General features: G+C 43.4%; 1 protein-coding gene and 1 pseudogene across 1 annotated transcript; one reads left to right on the forward strand and one right to left on the reverse strand.

The window, feature by feature from the left end:
• Window positions 1–9,284: 9,284 nt before the first annotated feature.
• On the reverse strand, window positions 9,285–13,229 carry LOC124689574. Its single transcript, XM_047223085.1, has 4 exons — window positions 12,080–13,229; window positions 11,126–11,142; window positions 10,814–10,912; window positions 9,285–9,317 (listed from the first exon to the last, which is right to left on the reverse strand). The coding sequence occupies exons 1-4, from the start codon at window positions 13,227–13,229 to the stop codon at window positions 9,285–9,287; spliced, it is 1,299 nt and encodes a 432-aa protein (XP_047079041.1).
• A 4,122-nt stretch (window positions 13,230–17,351) lies between these two features.
• Window positions 17,352–19,065, forward strand: LOC124689575 (annotated as a pseudogene).
• Window positions 19,066–19,501: the final 436 nt, after the last annotated feature.

A 19,501-nucleotide genomic window follows, 5' to 3' on the forward strand; every position in this document is an offset into this window, starting at 1 on the left:
TCCGCATAGTTCACGAACCGTAGGGTGACACACTTAAAGTTGGATGTTGAAATGGTAGTACTTGAATATGGAATGGAGTTCAAATATTTGTTCGGAGTCCCGGATGAGATCCCGGACATCACGAGGAGTTCGGAATGGTCCGGAGAATAAGATTCATATATAGGATGTCATTTTATGTGAATTAAAATGTCGCGGAAGGTTCTATGGAAGGTTCTAGAAGGTTCTAGAAAAGTCCGGAAGAAACCACCAAGGAAGGTGGAGTCCACATGGGACTCCACCTCCATGGCCGGCCAACCCTAGTGGGGGAGGAGTCCCAAGTGGACTCCCCCTTAGGGGGCCGGCCACCCCCCCATATGGGAGGTGGAACTCCCACCTTTGGTGGGAGTCCTAGCTTGGCTAGGTTTCCCCTCCTTTTGGAAGGTTTTGGTTCGGGTCTTATTCGAAGACTTGGAGACCAACTCTTGGGGATCCACCTATATAATGAGGGGCCAAGGGAGGGGCCGGCCACCCCAAGACCACAACCCGGCCGCCCCCTTGAGTGGCCGGCCACCCCCTCCCAAACCCTAGCCGCCCCCCTCTCCTCCATAGCTCCCGCATGCTTTAGTGAAGCTCCGCCGGAGTTCTCCACCGCCACCGACACCACGCCGTCGTGCTGTCGGATTCAAGAGGAGCTACTACTTCCGCTGCCCGCTGGAACGGGAGGTGGACGTCGTCTTCATCAACAACCGAACGTGTGACCGAGTACGGAGGTGTCTGCCCGTTCGTGGCGCCGGAACCGATCGTGATCAAGATCTTCTACGCGCTTTTGCAAGCGGCAAGTGAACGTCTACCGCAGCAACAAGAGCCTCATCTTGTAGGCTTTGGAATCTCTTCAAGGGTGAGACTCGATACCCCCTCGTTGCTACCGTCTTCTAGATTGCATCTTGGCTTGGATTGCGTGTTCGCGGTAGGAAATTTTTTGTTTTCTATGCAACGTTATCCTACACGAAACACCTTGACTCCATTGTTATGGGAAATCATGAGGAGTTCAAATATTTAATCACATTTCCACAAATATTATTGATTCAACAGAATCATACAACAAAGACTACATTTTGTCGACAAATATATTTATTCTTAAAAATTGCTAAAACCTTTAGGGCCCTGAACCAAAGTCCATGGCAGAGTGCCTAATGCACTCATATATTGGTTCAACTAGAAGGATGCAATTGAATAAGAATAGCACTCACTCAACAAGGGAGGTATTTACCATTGTAATACCTATTCCTCATAAGCACCTTCCCTCTGGAAGACAAATGACTTTTTGTTAACAACAAAAAAAAAATGAGGTGGTGAAAAAGTGAGGCTTGTAGCACAAGGGTTCACGCAGAGACCCGACATCAGTTATATATGATGTAACATACCCTATTGGTATAAGTGGAATTGCGTTTCGATACTAATATTATTGGCGAGTTATAAATAAACTATCCATGCAGTTGATGGATGTAGTGATTACATAATTATATGGGTCACTCAATTTGGATATCTATATTAAAGTCCTTATGACTTATAAATCCAAATCCAAAATTAAATTGCAACATATGTGTAATAATACAAAAGTCACTCTATGACTTAAAATAGTCAAACACAAATTGTGTGGTACAATTGACTATAAGAGCTCCTTCTTATAAAGGATTACTCGTACAATAATGATTGATTATATGTAGTCAAAAACAAAATCCCTAATTGGATTCTACATGACCTTTGTATATATTGATGCTTTTATCATCAAGGTATATAATATACATAGAAGGTCCTTGCAATCTTATCAAGACAGAGATTTGGATTGAACCAAGTATTAACCAAGTTTATAGCTTGAGTATATTCCTTCGGAATAGATATCAATCAGTCTTTACATGTCCATAAAATTTTGGAGAAATTAAATATGGCTAAATCAAATCACAGATACATATGGTCACACTATCCCTAACAGGGATACAAATTCATTCATACATTGTAGTGGTGATGAAGTGATATTGGGCCTCTTGTTCCATATATATCTCAGTACAAACTACATCACGAATGCAAATGTTTTGTTGCCAACTTCTTTAAAGTGCAAACCCCAACTAAAAGTTGGTGTAAGTAATATCCTCCGGTATATTTAAGGCACAAGGATCTTGATTAATTCTCTTAGGAATATCAAGATTTGACCATCATGTAATCTATGTTGTCTATAATTACCCGATCCTGACAATGCCATATCATAGACTGAATTCAATGAAAGAGCCTTCTAATCTAAGAATACAAAATAGACTCTAACAACTTCATATAATTATTAACCACATTCAAGATCATGTGGTTAAGATTCAACAGAATCTCCCACCATTATCTATCAGATAATACCACTTGTATTGCTCAAATGCATAAGGGTTAAATTAATATTCTTCAAACTAGGGAGATAAACGCTTTGCAAGCATATCATGTGAAAATCTAACAGATTTATTCACAGTGTTTTACATATTTCCATATTCATGAATTTATGTTCATGGATTGGTGTGAGAGAAATTTAGATTTGCAAAGTTCAGGGGGAGAAAACTCCCAAATTATAACCCGTTAATGATCATTAGATCATATATATTGTACTCTTTTTTCCTTAATGAGTTTTCCCTAATGGTTTCTCATAAAAGGTTTTTAATGAGACGATATAAATACAAGTGTTTATATATGCCACATTGTTTTCTCCTTATATTTTTCCCATTGGGTTTTAAAGGAGTTTTCGGTGGCACATCATATTGCACTCTTTACAATATTTACACATGATATATGTCATACCTCCTATTTTCCCCACTGGGGTTTTTAAAGGAAGTACAAAAGGCATATTTATCGTTCTCCAAACTCATTTGTGAGATTTTTCCCTTCTCTAAGGTTTTACTCATATGAGTTCTCAAGGAGACAACAATCATTGCATGTTGTATTATTTTCTCCTTATTTTTCCCAACGGGTTTAAAGGAGTTTTAAACAACATATGCAATACAACTCTCCTCATATTTTTCCCACAGGGTTTGGGGGGGAGAGATTCTCAAGATCGAAGACTATCAAGATCAGAATAAAACAGACGTTCAAACACTCAAGATTATACGAAGAATTTCAAGATAATGAAAATCTACACCGACAATGTTGTCCAAGGGGGAGTGTTAGGAATAGTTAGCACTTAGCTTTAGACTTAGGCTAACTTACAGTTAGCATATTACTTAAGCTAACTATTAACAGTTAGACTTTTGCTTTGTCCAAACGCTACCTTTGGTGAACCGTCATTGCGCTTGTCCCGAAGAGGCACAAAGCTTGTAACCGACATGTTTGGCGTCTGTAAACTGGGTATAAATACCCCGGATTCTATGATCAATAATGCATTCGATTTCTCTCAATCATTCTTTCTCAAACAATCTCATTGATTATGTTAGTTAATTACCCCAGTGTTTCCTGGAGACTTGGGCACTAGAAGAAAGCATGTGGTGTATCTTCACAGTATATGTTGCACACCGGGCAAAGGCTACTTGTGATGATGTTCCTATTGGCTAGTGTGAACTAGCTTGCACGGTAAGGTCCCATGTAGAAGCCTCCATGCAATTTGACTTTTGCTGAAACTTTCATCGACTAGATCATAGCACACACAGGTTTCACATCCGCAGTACTCTGTCCATTTGTTCGGAGATGCTTTCTGCCATGTCAAGAATCCCACTCTGTGTAATACGCAGAATGGACCATAAAAAATCCACTACTAGTGTAACTCCACGAAACAAAGTCCTCCATCATCCCCATAGCCAGCAGCATTTTCAATATCCAATTAACATCACTAGTGGAAAACGGGGCTATAGGCCCGGTTCATTTGGGCCTTTAGTCCCGGTTTCCAAACCGGGACCAATTAGGCGGGACTAAAGGTCCCTCCTTTAGTCCCGGTTGTAAAACAAACCGGGACTAAAGGTCGCGCCACGTGGGCTGCTGGCGCGCGTCGAGGGAAAAACCCTTTAGTCCCGGTTTGTAACACGAACCGGGACTAAAGGTTATTTCGTTATTTTTTTTATCTATTTGGTTCCCAATTATTTTTCGCTCCTCTTTTTTTTCCTATTTTATCAGAATTTCTAGTATATCAGTTATTTAACTAGTTTAGTTTCTAACTCCACTTATTCTCTAACTACCCTTAATCTCTAGTCTAATTACTTACTCGTGGTCCAACTTCCCGCTCGGTCACCCATCCTCCCACTACTCCAGCACTAGCACGCTTAACTTCCAAGTTCCTTTCCCATCCCGCTTCCAAGTGCTTCGCGCATGTTGTGATACTAGTATCATATCAATCCTATTAACATGTTGGTCGATGTCACACTTATTTATTATTCGAATTCCAAATAATTATTTTAATAAACAAAACTAAGCACGTAATAACATGTTGTGGTAATGGTATTATAATTATAATTTTTTTAATTTGTATTATAATAGTTTTTTAATTTATTATTTTTTAATATTTTTTTGCCAAACTTGAAAATCTAAAAATTGGCTAACTTTATGGTTAAGTAATAGTAATCTTTATGCATGATGTAATTATTATTTTAAAAAATTTAAAAAAAATAAAATTCCGAATTTATGGAAAAAACTAAAATCTTCCTGCTTTCATATTTTCATTTGGAATTTTGAGAATCTAAAAATTGGCTAACCGGGTAAACCCTGGTGAAATCGGATGTTAGTTTTTCTCAGGATTTTTTTGATATATTATACGTTTTTTCCTGACGTCGTATGCAAAAGTTATTGCGGTTTTACCATTTTTTTAACTTTTTTTGTAAAAAAAGTGAAAATTCGAATTTCTTAATTTCTCCGAATAGTAGGTTGCATAACATACAAGAATCTGAAAAGATTTTATTTTTTGAATTTTGTATCATTTTCTTTTCTATTTTACGATGCTAAAAAGGCGATCCACGGGGGGGGGGTGGAGGTGCATGGGGAGGCAAAAACCCTTTAGTCCCCCTTCGTGTTACGAACCGGGACTAAAGGGTAGACCTTTAGTCCCGGTTGGTAATACGAAGGGGGACTAAAGGGTTTTGCCCCATAGACCACCCTTTAGTCCCGGTTCGTAATACGAAGGGGGACTAAAGGGTCCAAACAAACCGGGACTAAAGGGTTTTAATGATGAACCGGGACCAATGCACCCCATTGGACCCGGTTTGGTTCAAAACGGGGACTATTGCTTGGGACGAAAGACCTCTTTTCCACTAGTGCATCCACGGAGTAAAATAAGGTTCTGAGAAGGTCCTCATCCCATGTTCGGGTATTTGGATCAATGAGATCCGATACCCTTGTATAGACTCTATTACCACGCGGCGTCACAACTTTCTGAGTAGGGCTAGATGGGATCCAGGGATCATCCTAGATATTGATATCTTCTCCATTCCCTACTTGCCAAATACTACCCTCTTAAACGTCTGGATTTTAGACCATATGCTCTTCCAAGTACAAGATGGACACTTCTTCAGCTCGGCATTAAGAAAATCACCAGCGGTGACGCTAGGGAAGGTTGAAATTTGAGTTTTTGGTTGGTAATTAGAGCAGTTTACTTCAGTTATTATCTATAACCTGTATGCATTTTTTCCTTCTGTCATAGATTAACACTCCTTATCATAGATATGCTATTCACTCTTTACTTTGTTTCTGCCTATTTGATATGCTTGTCTTGGAGCAACTGTGAAGGTGTTTTAAAACTGACATCTTGTCATTCTTAATGCAAGTTTCCTTTATATGAAAAACATTGGCATTACTGTTATATTCACGCTCTACTCTAAATCTGAATATATGAAATTCTTATCTCATGCAAAGTAACATCTAGTTGGTTTAAATATGATATATGGCAGCAGGATTTGCATTTCACCTAATGGCTGAGCCTAAAATGACATGCATGTTGATCACGACTAGTGCACGCAAGAGAAGGATCTACGAACGAGCCGATCCGTGCTTAGTACATGTTTCATATATTATTTTGTGCTTATTTCTGCTACATGTTATTATCTGATATCTACATTGCATAATACATATTGAATAGTTTATTGTTATAACTATGTTTGCAATATTATCAGAATGCAGTTGTAATGAAGCAGTCCTCGTTAGAAGATTTACTCCAAAAAAGATTAATGTCTACGCACGCATCTATTCTTGTAGAAAATATTGGGCCTCCAAGTACTGAGGTTTTTAGAACAGCAGCAGGTTTCCCTTAAGTGGATCACCCAAAGTTTATCGAACTAAGGGAGGTAGAGGTCAAAGATATCCCTCTCAAGCAACCGTGTAATTACGATACAAGAAGTCTCTTGTGTCCCCAACACACCCAATACACTTGTCAGGTGTATAGGTGCACTAGTCGGCGAAGAGATAGTGAAATACAAGTAATATGGATGATTATGAGTGGTAATTGCAATCTGAAATAAAAATGACAGCTGGCAAACATGTAGCAGAACTGGTTGTAAACGGTGTTTCAATGCTTAGAAACAATGCCTAGGGATCATACTTTCACTAGTACTTTCACTAGTGGATACTCTCAACAATGATACCATAATTGAATACATAGATATTATCACTTCACTATGCTACTCTGAACCACTCTCCGATTTGATAATAAACACAAATTCATTGCGTAGGTCTGCATAAGCATTCCTTAAAGTTCGCATTCCCAATCTATGAACACCCCACGATGTCACTTTGAGCATACAAAGGTACTAACTAGTCACCACAATTCATAAATATTTCTATAAATTAAGCATAATAACAAACACGGTGTGCACACAGTCACCTTCACACCGTTGGACAAGGTGTCCCCGGAGATCACATAATAAAACCACTTGAGTAGCACAATAGTTGAAGCATAACATCTATTTATTCAACTAGATTACAAAGCTCATGATCGCATAAAGATCATACATGGAGAGATAGATAGACCACATAGCTACCGGTAAAGCCCTCAGCCCTCAGCCTCGGGGGAGAACTACTCACTCCTCATCAAGGGATTCAGCAACGGCGATGGGGATGGCGGTGGAGTCGATGGAGACGGCTCCGGGGGCTCCCCGCCATGCTCCTACAACATCACCATGGCCCACGGGATCAAACGCCGGATCATACGAAGTTCACCGGCGCCACCATAGGGAGTTCACCGATGGAGCCGAAGAAGTTCACCGGCTCTTCCACGGGGAGTCCGTCGACAGAATGCGTGGGAGTTCACCGGGTGCCGCACGCGCTCAAATTAGTCCTCGTGAAGTTCATTTTCGTTGAGGACTGTCGCACCGGACGACAACTTCTTCAACATCGCACAACGCTGACCACAGAGAAAGCTCATGTACAACCATCGACAGAACAATTTCGATAGAATGCATCAATGCTTTCTCGGAATCTTCATGTGATGGTGAATGTGTAGAACAAAAATCCTGCAAACTTCACATCGTTTATGCATGATAGTTCAATTATGAGTTAAGGAAAATTTTAGTTGGTTCTAGATAGGTTATGCTCCTTGATCATGAGGTATGCCAAAATTCAGATAAGCATTGTGTGAAGTTCATGCAAAAGAAACTTCGCACGGAGTTCACGCACACTTATGTACAAAAAAACTTGCTATAACAAAATGCAAGATCAACAACAAAAATGAAAATAGAAGTTCACATTATATTACAATATAATTTCACCCCATATTTGACAATAGTTCTGTTGTTAATTTAGTTATTATAGGAAAAAAAGGAAGATCCCAAACACTGTAAGTCAGCGCATCAATCCACTGAACAAACTCCAGAGTCATTAGCAGGTCAACCTGAAATAAATAAATAAAGATCTTTGAATCCCCTGATTAATTACATGGAGGGCTTGCAGCGTGCGTGGCGGTGGCCAGCTCCCGGACGACTCCACTTGCTACTCATGGAAAACTGCCCCTTTCCTGTGGGCGCCGGAGTTCAGAGTGGCAAGCGCGGCGGATCTCATCGATGCAAATGATGGTTCACAACAACGTGCGCTAGAGAACGGGTAGCAAGTTTGGTTCTCCTTGTTCTTTTTTTTTTAATCTTTGATCTACTTTGTAAGGAGATTCCCTCCCTTTGTATCGGTCCAGCCATTTAGCTTTATTTATAAAGCATGGTGAAAACTGTTTCGAGGATCATGTGGTTGGTTCTCTCAGGAAACAGCCCCGAAACAGCCCCACTGGAAATGTTTCCATCATGTTGTATTTGTTAACCTGGAAACATCAGAAATTGTATTGTTTCTAGTGTACAATTATTATGACATATGCCATTTTGTTGCCAAAGTTTTATTTTATGTTGTGAAAGAAAAGAGGAAAATAACCAATAGAATTTGCGTCAACCATGAATCTCCACCTCTGTTTGAAGCATCAAGATAGAAGGCTCCAGGCCACGAGGTGCATGAATGACCTGTGGATGGTGTTGGACCGATGATGAGCCTCGCCCTCTGAGCGGAAGAACTGCACAATTTTGCATCCATTCGAATATTTCTGATTATATTCGAAAGGCAAGAAGTGCAACCCGGGTGGCAATACATCAGTGTCAACATCTGTTTTCCTGCCAAATCAATCTAGCCCGCTTGTTCAGACCAAGCTTACTCGTGTCTTATACGGTTTTGCCCATATTTTTGGCCAGTTTTCCTCTTGACCTAACCGAGCTCCATTCATCTCTTGTGCCATATAGCAGTTCTCCTGCTGTCAGGCTCCCAGAAACTACAAATTGTGCTAGCGCTGGTGACACTGCTTGTGTATAGACAGGACTGAAGGCAATACTCTTTCAACTCGATTAGATTTAGGAGCCTCTTTTAGAAGTGAGCCAATTCATCGACTCCTTCCGTGCGTCTCAAATAAAGAAAAACAGCACTGAAGCCAACCCGGCTATTCATGCAGCACGAAATAGCAGCAGGTGAAATTCAGTAGACAGGAGCTTCTTCATAACTCCCAGATCCTACTGATAAAAAATGGGACGTCATCAAAAACACATCTCTGACGTAGAGATCAGCCGGCCTGATGCAACACCAAAGATAATCAAAAAGCACGGCCTCACCGAAACATACACTCGAAAAGCATAAAGAAAATTAAAGAACCACAAGGTAAGTACTAATAAAACTAAGCAAGCCATTGTGTGTTTCCACCTTCATGCCAGTTGACGATTGTCTACAAAAGTTTGATAATAGATGGGAGGTAGGAAATTAAGCGATTCGTTCCTACAGGAACATGTCGCAGCTGACCAATGCAATCTCCGTATCAAGCATCCAACCGCCCATGTCTGCATCTAAGCCACCAGAATGTAACTCTGGCTAGAAACCTGCGGAGCAAGCAAAATCATCAGTCAAACAGAACTGTATCATCAATTCAGGAGAAGTCGTTGGAGATATTATCATAATTTTCGTATGACTCCAGCAGTAAACAATAGCTTAACTATGGTGACACTTGTATCAAAAGCTCAATACTTAGATCATCTCAGCATTATAAGACAAAGCGCACAACAAAAACGGACAAAAACAAACAGTAATATATAGTGGAGAGGAACACCTCAACTTCTAATACTAGCAGTTTTTGGCTACATCTCTGAGGGGCTCATCATGGTCTCATGGAGTAGGAAAGCAGAAACTTCTGTTTTTTGGCTTGCAGTCATACTTTTCAGAAATATTGACATAGCTAGTCACTACCAAATAAAATTTGACGAAACTCGTGCAGTACAAGCGTCAAGCAAGGGATTCTGCATCATCTTATTAATTGCTACTTCCGCCAGTCCTAATAACTCTCTTTACTCTGGACATCATCAAGAAGTACCTTCACCAACACTAATGAATCTAGTCATGTCATTATGATCATGTATTTGATACTTTGATATGAACTTTTAAGCATCCACGTGGCCAAAATTAAAGAAATTAAACTATTTAGACTGCGCAGAAAGCATAGCGACCAACGAAATTATATTAGTGGCTAATGGCCACTTGCATATACGAGAAATCTGCCAAGCGAATGTTTCAAAGAATGTTTCCAGAACTACACATTTATGCCAACTGGCCATACGCCGCCGTTGTTGATGATGTATGGGCCGAAGTTAAAGTGGTTGCGCAGTTCGGGCTGTGATTCACTCGCGACATATATGTGCAATTCCAGGGGACAAGGAGTAGTGACATGCTCAGGAAACGTTTCAACCAAACTGCCTAAAACAAGAATAATAGTCCATAAACTACAATAACTGCAAGCAGAATGATAAACAGCAGCATACAATTTAACATAGGCATACTCTTCAATTACTCTACACACGTAATTAGCAACTACCAGCATATCTACAAGTATGTATCAATAAAATAAATTTGAAAACAAATGGTCCTGTATCGTTAGTTGCTAATTACTTGCGTAAGCAGGACAACCTGCAATTCACACTACAACTTGATATACCAAGTACCACTTTAAAAAGTTAAACGACATGTAACTATGAGTAGAAATAAAACAGAAGTATATCTCTGAAATACAGTGAAGGGAGTATACTAGCTACTACTTAGTAGACAACACTCTTATGGCAACAGACATATGCACACAAGAATGACGAGATGTCTTAAGTCATCAGTCATTGCAGGGACTAGAGAGAGAAGATCCCACACTACCAGAAATAACTTGGGAAGTATTAAGCAGGAGGTAAACCACAAGCAAGGAAACTGAATGTAAGAGGTGGAAAAATAAAAAGCATATCCAGTAACAAGAGGGTACTCGGGAAATGGTAGTAAAAGGGAAGCAATACATATTTTAAGAGTATTTCAGATATCTCAATATATATGCAGAAGAACATACCTGCTCAATCAGTAGATCAACTAGCATATCCAACCGGATAGTCATCTTACGTATTGCGCAAAGTCTCAGCTCCGCCATGTCCACCACCAACACATTTATCTACAAGAATAAGAAGTCAAATTAAGCATTATCTTCATGTGGAGCAGAGTGTATGACAACTACAGCAGGGATATGGGGAAGGAGTTCAAATTAGGCTCATGATTTTCATAGAAAATACATTAGTTTGTTTCCAAAGTTAGTCAGTGCTTGGCAAAGCCTTCTGACATGGCAGAAGCTTTCTAATTTGTTAACTCGCTATATAATGAGGCCTACACTGTAACCAGTATCAGCTATCAGTAAGCCAGTAAGGGAGATTAATCTCCAAACACTAAGCACACACCACAATTGACATTCCAACGAAAAGACAAAAAGAAAGGAGGTTTCAAGTAGGTATTTAGATAGACTCACAGCTGTAATTTGTGAGAGACAACAGAGTTTGATGCAACAATAGTAATAGGTAAGCAAAACACAACTAGTGTCAAATTTACAGTTATTAATTTTAGCCCGAAAAGAAGAAAGCAAACTCTGGTTATTAATTTTCCCTGGTACAAATGGTGTCACATGAAGGATAGTCCTACAAGTGGTAAATCAATAAATAATAATTATCTTTTTGCCCAGGAGATTGTTCAAAAATTTCAAATCCAGTGTCCATTATGGATTTAAGATTATTAGCAATATCAACAGAGACAACAAATAGTGAAAGAAATAAAGATAAGTAGAATTATTTAAGCTTGAACATGTAAGCTATTGAGCTAACTATTTGATATCTTAGTTATTTAAAGCTGGTTTTTCCATAGTCAACTTCCAACTGCTGGGCCTCCCATCTTGAGAAAAAATAGGATTGCAGCTATTCACAAACCCTGCTATTAGACAACTATGCACTGCAACTAATGTTGACAGTTTACTAATTCTGACTTCAATCAAAATTTACGGATATTAATTTAACCAGTTGCAGCCCACTTTGTGGCAGCAGAAGTAAATTAGATGTCATGAAATATGTTTTTCAAGATCAAAATTATTACATAACAACTCACCACACAAGCATCAGAACGGAACACTGAACATCATCTCTATATGCTGAAAAGGTCATCGAGCAGCAAAGGGAACAAATGATATGGCACTACTTAAAATTGTTGGCGGAATACAAAATGATGTGAATATTATTCTAACAGCCAAATAAATATTTGTTTTGCATCTTGCTATCTGTAATGTAATGCATGTTATTACCTGCAGAGTAGACGCTTTCGAATGGATAAAAGCGAGAAAAGCTAATTGTTTTGGCTTCGAAAAGTTTCTCAAACTTCATTGACTTGAGATGAATCATGAAGACACCAATAACTGTCCACGCAAACAACACATTATTGTCTTCACCATACCCTAGTACCCGTAGCCCTAGGGGCACTTTCTCCTCTGATTTCAGAGAAAGTAACTTGTCCAGTGCAATAGTTTTTCCAAGCCCCCATGAAGTAACACCATCACAATCAGTGTTTCTCTTCCATAGCTGCAGAGTGTAGTATGAGGATGACACTAAGAGGACACCCAGCCCACCGCCCTCAGCCCGCATAATCCTGACATGGTTGGCATCGCCACACATATCAGCTGGCACCTGTATCACATCTAGGCTCTGTTTCACCAAATCAAATTCGAGAATTCTATACGAATTACCGACAAGCACCCAGTAAAGGGAATCTCCAGCCAGAACAGCATCATTCATATCAATGAGGGTGGGATATAAGCACCCATTAGCCTTGTATAGCAGCGGTACTGAGACCAGATTTCCCCAGGAGCCGGTCCGCGACGAGTAAACGCAGGCGAGCACTCGTGTATGTTGTTGGTCACCATCTGTCATTGCCAACACCACCTTGAAGTGTTGGACGTCTCCGGCTGCACGAAGCACCGCTCCATTGATCAGGGTACGCCCTGCATATCTTGCAATTCCCGGGGGAATGGCGAAGCAGTGCTGGTCGCCGGTGACGGGATCCCACACCAGGACCTGGACGCGCGTCCGAAGGAAGATGAGTACGAGGCCATGGCGGCATCCAAAGCAATGGAAGCAGTCGTCGAGGCCGGACGGCAGGGAGAAGCGCCCGGGATCAACACTGTTGGGGGACTTGAGAGTAGGTACGAAGGTTAGAGCGTTGGATCCGTTGAAGAAACCGAGGAGTGGCGGGTTGCGGTTGTGGTGGCGGCGGAAGCGGCGGAAGAAGCCCGGGTCGGCGGCGAGGCGTAGCCAGCGCTTGCAGACGGCGGAGGCGCGGGGGAGGGACGACGGCTGAGGCGGAAGGCGTAGGAGGATCTCGCGGAGGAGGTCGTCGTCGTCCAGCGGACTAGCCGCCGGAGAACTGGGCGAGCGGCGGTGGAGGCTGGCCGTCGTCATCATGCGGCGATTGGGGGATTTGCGGCGGGGGAAGCAGCAGCAGCCAAAGCGAAACTGAAGAGGTTAAAACTACGAGAGAGCCCAGCCCAGCCCAGCCCGTAGCTACACAAACATTGAGGCCCAATATTTATTATTATCTTCCTGGCCTTCACTTCACAACCCGATATTATTTTCTGTCGATATATACCTCCACAATTTTGGTATCTAGACACGACTTAGTATTTATTTTATATTTAAATACCTGCAGATTTACACAAATTTGTGACATCCTTTTTGGGACGGAAAGAGTACTTAATGTTGATGGGTTCGTCACTTCGTCAGTATTATATAGACGGTGTCACGTCAGGCCATGAGCTCGCCACTGTCGCTGCTGCTCTCACTCTCTGCCGGAATTCTTGTGGGCTAAAAGCATCTTCACTCGGATCCCCAGCACCCCCTCCCCAGATCGAATTGTAACACTGGATGGACCAAAATCTGCTAGCCGTGGCCCTAGGAGCCCAAAATTGGCCGGATTAGGCCGTTTTTTCTTCCGGCGATCCTAGGTCGGACCCAACACCCCGAGGAGCGCCTACGAGCGCTGGATGAAGTGAAAATGACGCGAAACATGGATAAGACACCCCGAGGAACCGCCCTACCAGTGGCCCCGTTCGTCGCCCGCACACGACGCGGTCCACCGTGGCCTCCTTGGCTTCTGCGCGTCATTTACTCGCCGGAGCGACACACCAATCAACACGCGGCGGAGTAAGGGCGAGTCGACACACAGCGGCCCACCGTCGTCTCCTCGACTTCTACATGCCATTACTCGCCGGAGCTACCACGCACCACCAGGTCTATATATCCCCATTGCTTTCCCCTTCTCCTTCCTCCACACACCACCACCGCCGAAAATGCAAGCTCCCATCTCGCCCATCTTCTTCCTCCACACACCACCACCAGATGGAAGAGCGTTTCCCTGGTAAAGGCGCGGCGGCAAATGGGTCCGGTCGCCGCTCCCTACACGACGGGGAGGCGCCCCTCCTCTACGAGGCAAACTACCCGGCGCCGTCGGATTTCCGTGGGCCGTCGTCCTGGCGGCTCAGTGTCGGTGGAGTCTACATCCCTCTGCCGCTGGTGGGCCACGCCGCGCTCGAAGAGGAGATCTAGGTCGCCCTCGCCCTGATGATGGACGATGAGCGAGCCTTGCCAGAGCGGTACCCGAAAAACTACGTCATGTGGGAGGCAAATCAATATCACTAGATGTATCAAGAAGTACCAAATCAATATCACTAGATGTATCAAGAAGTAAATTTTATATAATATTTATATGAAGTTGTAGATATTCATATTTTCTCCACAAATATTTGCATACAACAACACCATAGAACCTTTGCAAAGAAAAGAAAACACCACCACGGATTATTGGGACAGAATAAAATCTGTAGCAGCAAAAAAAAACTTGGTACAACACTACTTGAAACTTTTGGCTTAACACGAGATGCCTACTGCGTCCATCAACCAAATATTGGAACATAATTTGATTATGTTATACCATGCTATTACTGGCAGCATATACACTTTCAAATGGACTGCAAGCCACCATGTTGGTTTCAGAAAGTTTCTTGAAGTGCAACGACTCAAGCTGGAGCATGAAGAGGCTGCCAGTCCACAGGAGCACAACATTACTGCACTCAGCGAATCCTATTATCGTCAGGGGGTCTCTCTCCTCCTCTAGATTCAGGGAAAGCAGCTTGTCGAGTTCAATAGTTCTTCGTAGCACCCACGAAGCGACACCACTACAATCGTGCTCCCTGTTCCATAGGTGGGCGCTGAAGTCTGACAAAAGGATGAAGCCAAGCCCACCCCACTCTGTCCGCGTAATCGCGATGTCGTCATCTTGGGCGAAGATATCGATTGGCGGCACTTGTGTAACCGCTAGCCTGTGCCTATCCAAATCAAACTCGAGAATTCTAGCAAAGTTACAACCGAAAAGCAGCCAGTGGAGGGAATTCCCAACTAGCACAGCGGCCTCCGGATTAACAATTGTGGGAGTGTCAGGCTCGGAAGGAATCGGTGTTGAGACGAGGTGCCCCCATAGGCCGGTGTGCGACGAGTAAACGCACGCGAACGCCAGTCTATGGCTGCCATCGTCGTCCGCCGTTACCAGGACCACCTGGAAGTGGAAGTGGACGTGTCCCGCAGTGCGAAGCACCGCCCCATTGATCATGGTCCCCTTCGAACAGAAGCTCGGGGGAAGGGCAACGCGGCGTTGCTCTCCGGTGACGGGGTCCCACACGAGGACCTGGAAATTGTTTGGAAGGTTGAGGAGCACCAGACCATGGCGGCATCCGAGGGAGGTGGAGCAGCCGACGTCTTCCTCAGCCTGCAAGGAGAAGCGACAGGGAGGGACGCGATTGGGGGCCTCCAGAGTGGGTACGAAGGGCAGGCATTGGTACCTGTTGAACAGACCTAGGAGGGGCGGATTGCGGCTGTGGTGGTGGTGGAAGCGGCGGGAGAAGACGGGGTCGCAGACGAGGCAGCGCCAACGCTTGCAGACGAGGGATGCGCGCGGGAGGGAGGAGGGATGTGGTGGGAGGCGGAGGAGGATCTCCCAGAGGAGGTCGTCGTCCTCTATCGGATCGGCCGCCGGCGAGCGGCGGAGGCTCTTCATCGGAGGATTGCGGTGGTGGACGGTACACGAACGCCCGTGGCTCGACAGATATTGAGGCCCACGACTTGTTCCTTTCTGATACGGAGTTGTAGTACTGTATTTTTTTTCCAACCATAACACGGACTCCAGACCCATCACAAAACATCGAAATTTACTCTCAGAAGTACTCCTAGTATATATCTCCGTCATTTGAGCTCTAATTTGAGCCATGCTCGTTCCAGAGATATTACGCCATAAATTTCAGTGCAAAAAGTAGTGTTACATATGTCTGAATTTCTGTCTTGATTTTACATCCATTCATTTAAAACAGTTATCAAATAAATCATTTTGAAGCATAATTGTGTAACTTGGCTCCCGCGCTAGTTTAGCCTGCAAGGTGATGGCTCCGCCTTCCTACGGTAGTAAAGTGAGTCGTCAGTTGATCAGTGAGTCTCTGAACTTGTGGAATCTCCCGCGCTAGTTTCTTTTCTCTTTTGCAAATTTTGTTTTTCTTTATTTTGTTTCAAACTTCTTTGTTATTTGAAATTGGTTTGAAGTTTCAAACTTTCAAAACCTTTTGAAAATAACAATGGCCTTCTTAACATATTGCAGAAATGCCATTTAACCTAGTTTGAAATTTTGAAACAATTTGAGCATTTGAAACCAGAGGGAGGTTCAAACCAACATTAGGGTTTTCAAAGATTTCCTTGATGAAATTTTCTTAAGGAAAATAATGTTCATTCCATGATGCACAATCAAACCCTAATCTAGGTTTAGCTAAAAGTGGGATGTTACAGAACTGTCGACGGTGCGGAGGAAGGTGATATTGCTATCCCGAGCACGTTGATCCTTCGAGTTGGGGATTTGAAAGGCAGGTTGGAATCATCGGCTATGGAGGAAGGTGTTGTGAACGTCCTTAGCTCTATTGTCCTTGGAGGCGGGGATTAGAAGGGAAGGGGGCATGTGTGGTTGATGGTGGGATGGCGTCCTGAGACCCTAGGGCATGGGGTTGAGGTATTCAGAACAAGCGAAGACTCTTTGGTGGTCAGCTGTTGGAATCTTGGGCTTCGTGGGTTTGGCCACATATGCCATAATTTTGGTGGCGGTCCACATATGCCATTTAGGTTTAATTTGGCGGTCGGCGTATGCGGGACTAGTGGACAACCACTTACATCATGAGCCTCTGCTGCTGATGCGAGATTTCCAAATCCAATTATTCACACGATTTCTTTCCAAATTTGATTTCTCGTTATGATTTTTCACATGTTTCTTTCCGAATCAAATTCTTCACACGTTTGTTTCCAAATCGGATTTTTCACTGCAATTCTTCACATGTTTCTTTCCAAATCTGAAGATGGCGTGCTCCTCTAAACTTGTATCGACTCCGACGAAGGCGGCCGGACCCTTCATACCAAGACCTAGTGCTCTTCCACCTTGTCAAACCATAGCCCCCTCATGTAGTGTCTGCGTGTCTCGGGCACACGCCGCCGCCAACCATGAGGATGGAGGTTGGCCGTGATATTCCAAGGAAGAGGATATTAGAGGCACTCCAGGCGCGTGCGCCGACGCCTACTGTTGCGGAGCTGCCTAGTCCCGAAGACGCAGTGGAGGGCCAGGAGCCGCTGCTTCCCGAAGCGGATGGAGTAGTCGGGGATCTTATCAGCAAGCTCCCGGACGATGTCCTCGGCGTCATCATCTCACTCCTCCCCACAAAGGAAGGCGCTCGCACACAGATCCTGGCCGCCCAATGGCGTCATCTCTGGCGCTCCGCGCCTCTCAATTTCGACCACCGTTGGTTCTTGTTCGATCGGTATGTCCTCGATGTCTCCGTGTCGCGGGTCCTATCCTCTCACCTAGGCCCTGGCCGCTGCTTCTCCGCTCCCATGTACCACCTCCAAGCCTCCACCGCCAACGCCTGGCTCCGATCCCCTGCCCTCGACAACCTCCAGGAGCTCGGGTTGTGCAGCTTCGGACAGAGGTTACCCTACCCGCCACCAACGCCGCAGCCGCCACCGGCCATGGCCTTCCGTTTCTCTGAAACCCTCCATGTTCTCACCATGGGAGATTGCCACCTCCCCGATGACACTGCAGAAGCGCTTCACTTCCCTAAGCTTAAGCAGCTTGCGTTTCAACGGGTCAGCATATCCGAACACTCACTACACACCATCATTGGTAGGGGCTGCCCTGCTCTGGAGTGTTTACTCATTTCCGACAGCTTTGGCTTCCGTTGTGTCCGAATCAACTCCATTACTCTTAAATGCATTGGCGTGTGCGATTCTGTAGAAAAGAGAGGCATCGAGTTCAAGGAACTCATCATCGAGAATGCCCCTCACCTTAAAAGGCTGCTCCAACTTGGTGTGCCGTTTGGCATCCATGTGTCCGTAATCTCCGCGCCTAAACTGGAAACCTTGGGCTCTCTTACTGATGCTATTTTTGTCTCCAACAAACTCGTGTTCAACTCCATAGTTATTCAGGTAAACATGGCCTTCGTAATTGCCATTGTGAATCTTCTTACTGGGATTTATCTCTGCTGATGAATTACTTATTACATGCACTTGTTGTCAGCTAATGTTGTACTTCTATGCTTCATGCAGGGATTGCGTGTTGATAGCCTGATGATAGCGGTGCACACTGTCAAAATTTTAGCTATCAATATGCGTACTCATAGTCTGGACGTGGTTATTACTTTGATGAGATGTTTTCCGTGCTTGGAGAAATTGTACATTGTGGTGATGATTCTTCTTTCGTGGTTCACTAGTCACTGCTCTCTTGATCTATTTACTGTTCTGAATTGGTTAATTAATTAATATTGGTCTACGTATGTTATTTTTTCAGTCAAGTGGACCAGGGGAAACCAACTTGTGGCGCCGTAAACACCGAGATCTGATAAGATCTCTTGACATCCGTCTGAAGAAAATATCTTGGCGATATTACCGGGGCATCAAGTCACATGTTGACTTCGCCACATTCTTTGTGCTAAGTGCCAAAGTGCTCGAGTTAATGATTCTTGAGGTTCATAAGGACGATTATAGTGAAGAGTTCATTGCACAACAACGTAAGAAGCTTCAGCTGGATAGCAAGGCCTCAAGAGATGCTCGGTTCCATTTCACACCCGATTGGCCTCATCACAGCAATTCGTGTTTTCGCGTCCATGATTTGGATCTAGTTGATCCCTTTGAAAGGAATGAACCTTACAAATTTCGTGAGTAATTCTCATGTTTGTAGTTTTTGAAGTTCATATTATCTTGGAACCTTATCAAATTCTCTTTGGACATGATGATATCTATGTTCTTGGCTCTGTTGAAACCAAATCTGTGCTGGTGTGCACTTATATGAGAAAGTACAGAGTTGTGTTGCTTCTGAATGTCAAATGTAATATTATCCATTTAGTTCTCATGTTTGTTATTTTCAAAGTTCATATTATCTTGGAATCTCATGACATTCTCTTTGAACATGATGATATCCATGTTGTTGGCTCTGTGAAACCAATCTGCTGATGTGATGTGCACTTATACAATGAGTGTTGAGAAAGCACGTGCAATGTAGTGTGGCCTCCGAATATCAACCGATGTATGTTCTCTCGTTTGTGGTGAAGGGCTGATTCTATCGATAATTATGCTTTGTTCTTTCCCAACAGCAAGATTAC

The sequence above is a fragment of the Lolium rigidum genome, chromosome 2 (genome assembly GCF_022539505.1).
Source record: "Lolium rigidum isolate FL_2022 chromosome 2, APGP_CSIRO_Lrig_0.1, whole genome shotgun sequence".
In the NCBI taxonomy this organism is placed as follows: domain Eukaryota; kingdom Viridiplantae; phylum Streptophyta; class Magnoliopsida; order Poales; family Poaceae; genus Lolium; species Lolium rigidum.

What these genes read in the sequence shown, in the direction of transcription:
- LOC124689574 (XM_047223085.1), bottom strand. Translation starts at nt 13,229, where the DNA reads ATGACGACGGCCAGCCTCCACCGCCGCTCGCCCAGTTCTCCGGCGGCT. An exon ending in TTGATCTACTGATTGAGCAG is followed by an intron (nt 9,318 to 10,813) that starts GTATGTTCTTCT and finishes CTTGCTCCGCAG; the next exon opens with GTTTCTAGCCAGAGTTACAT.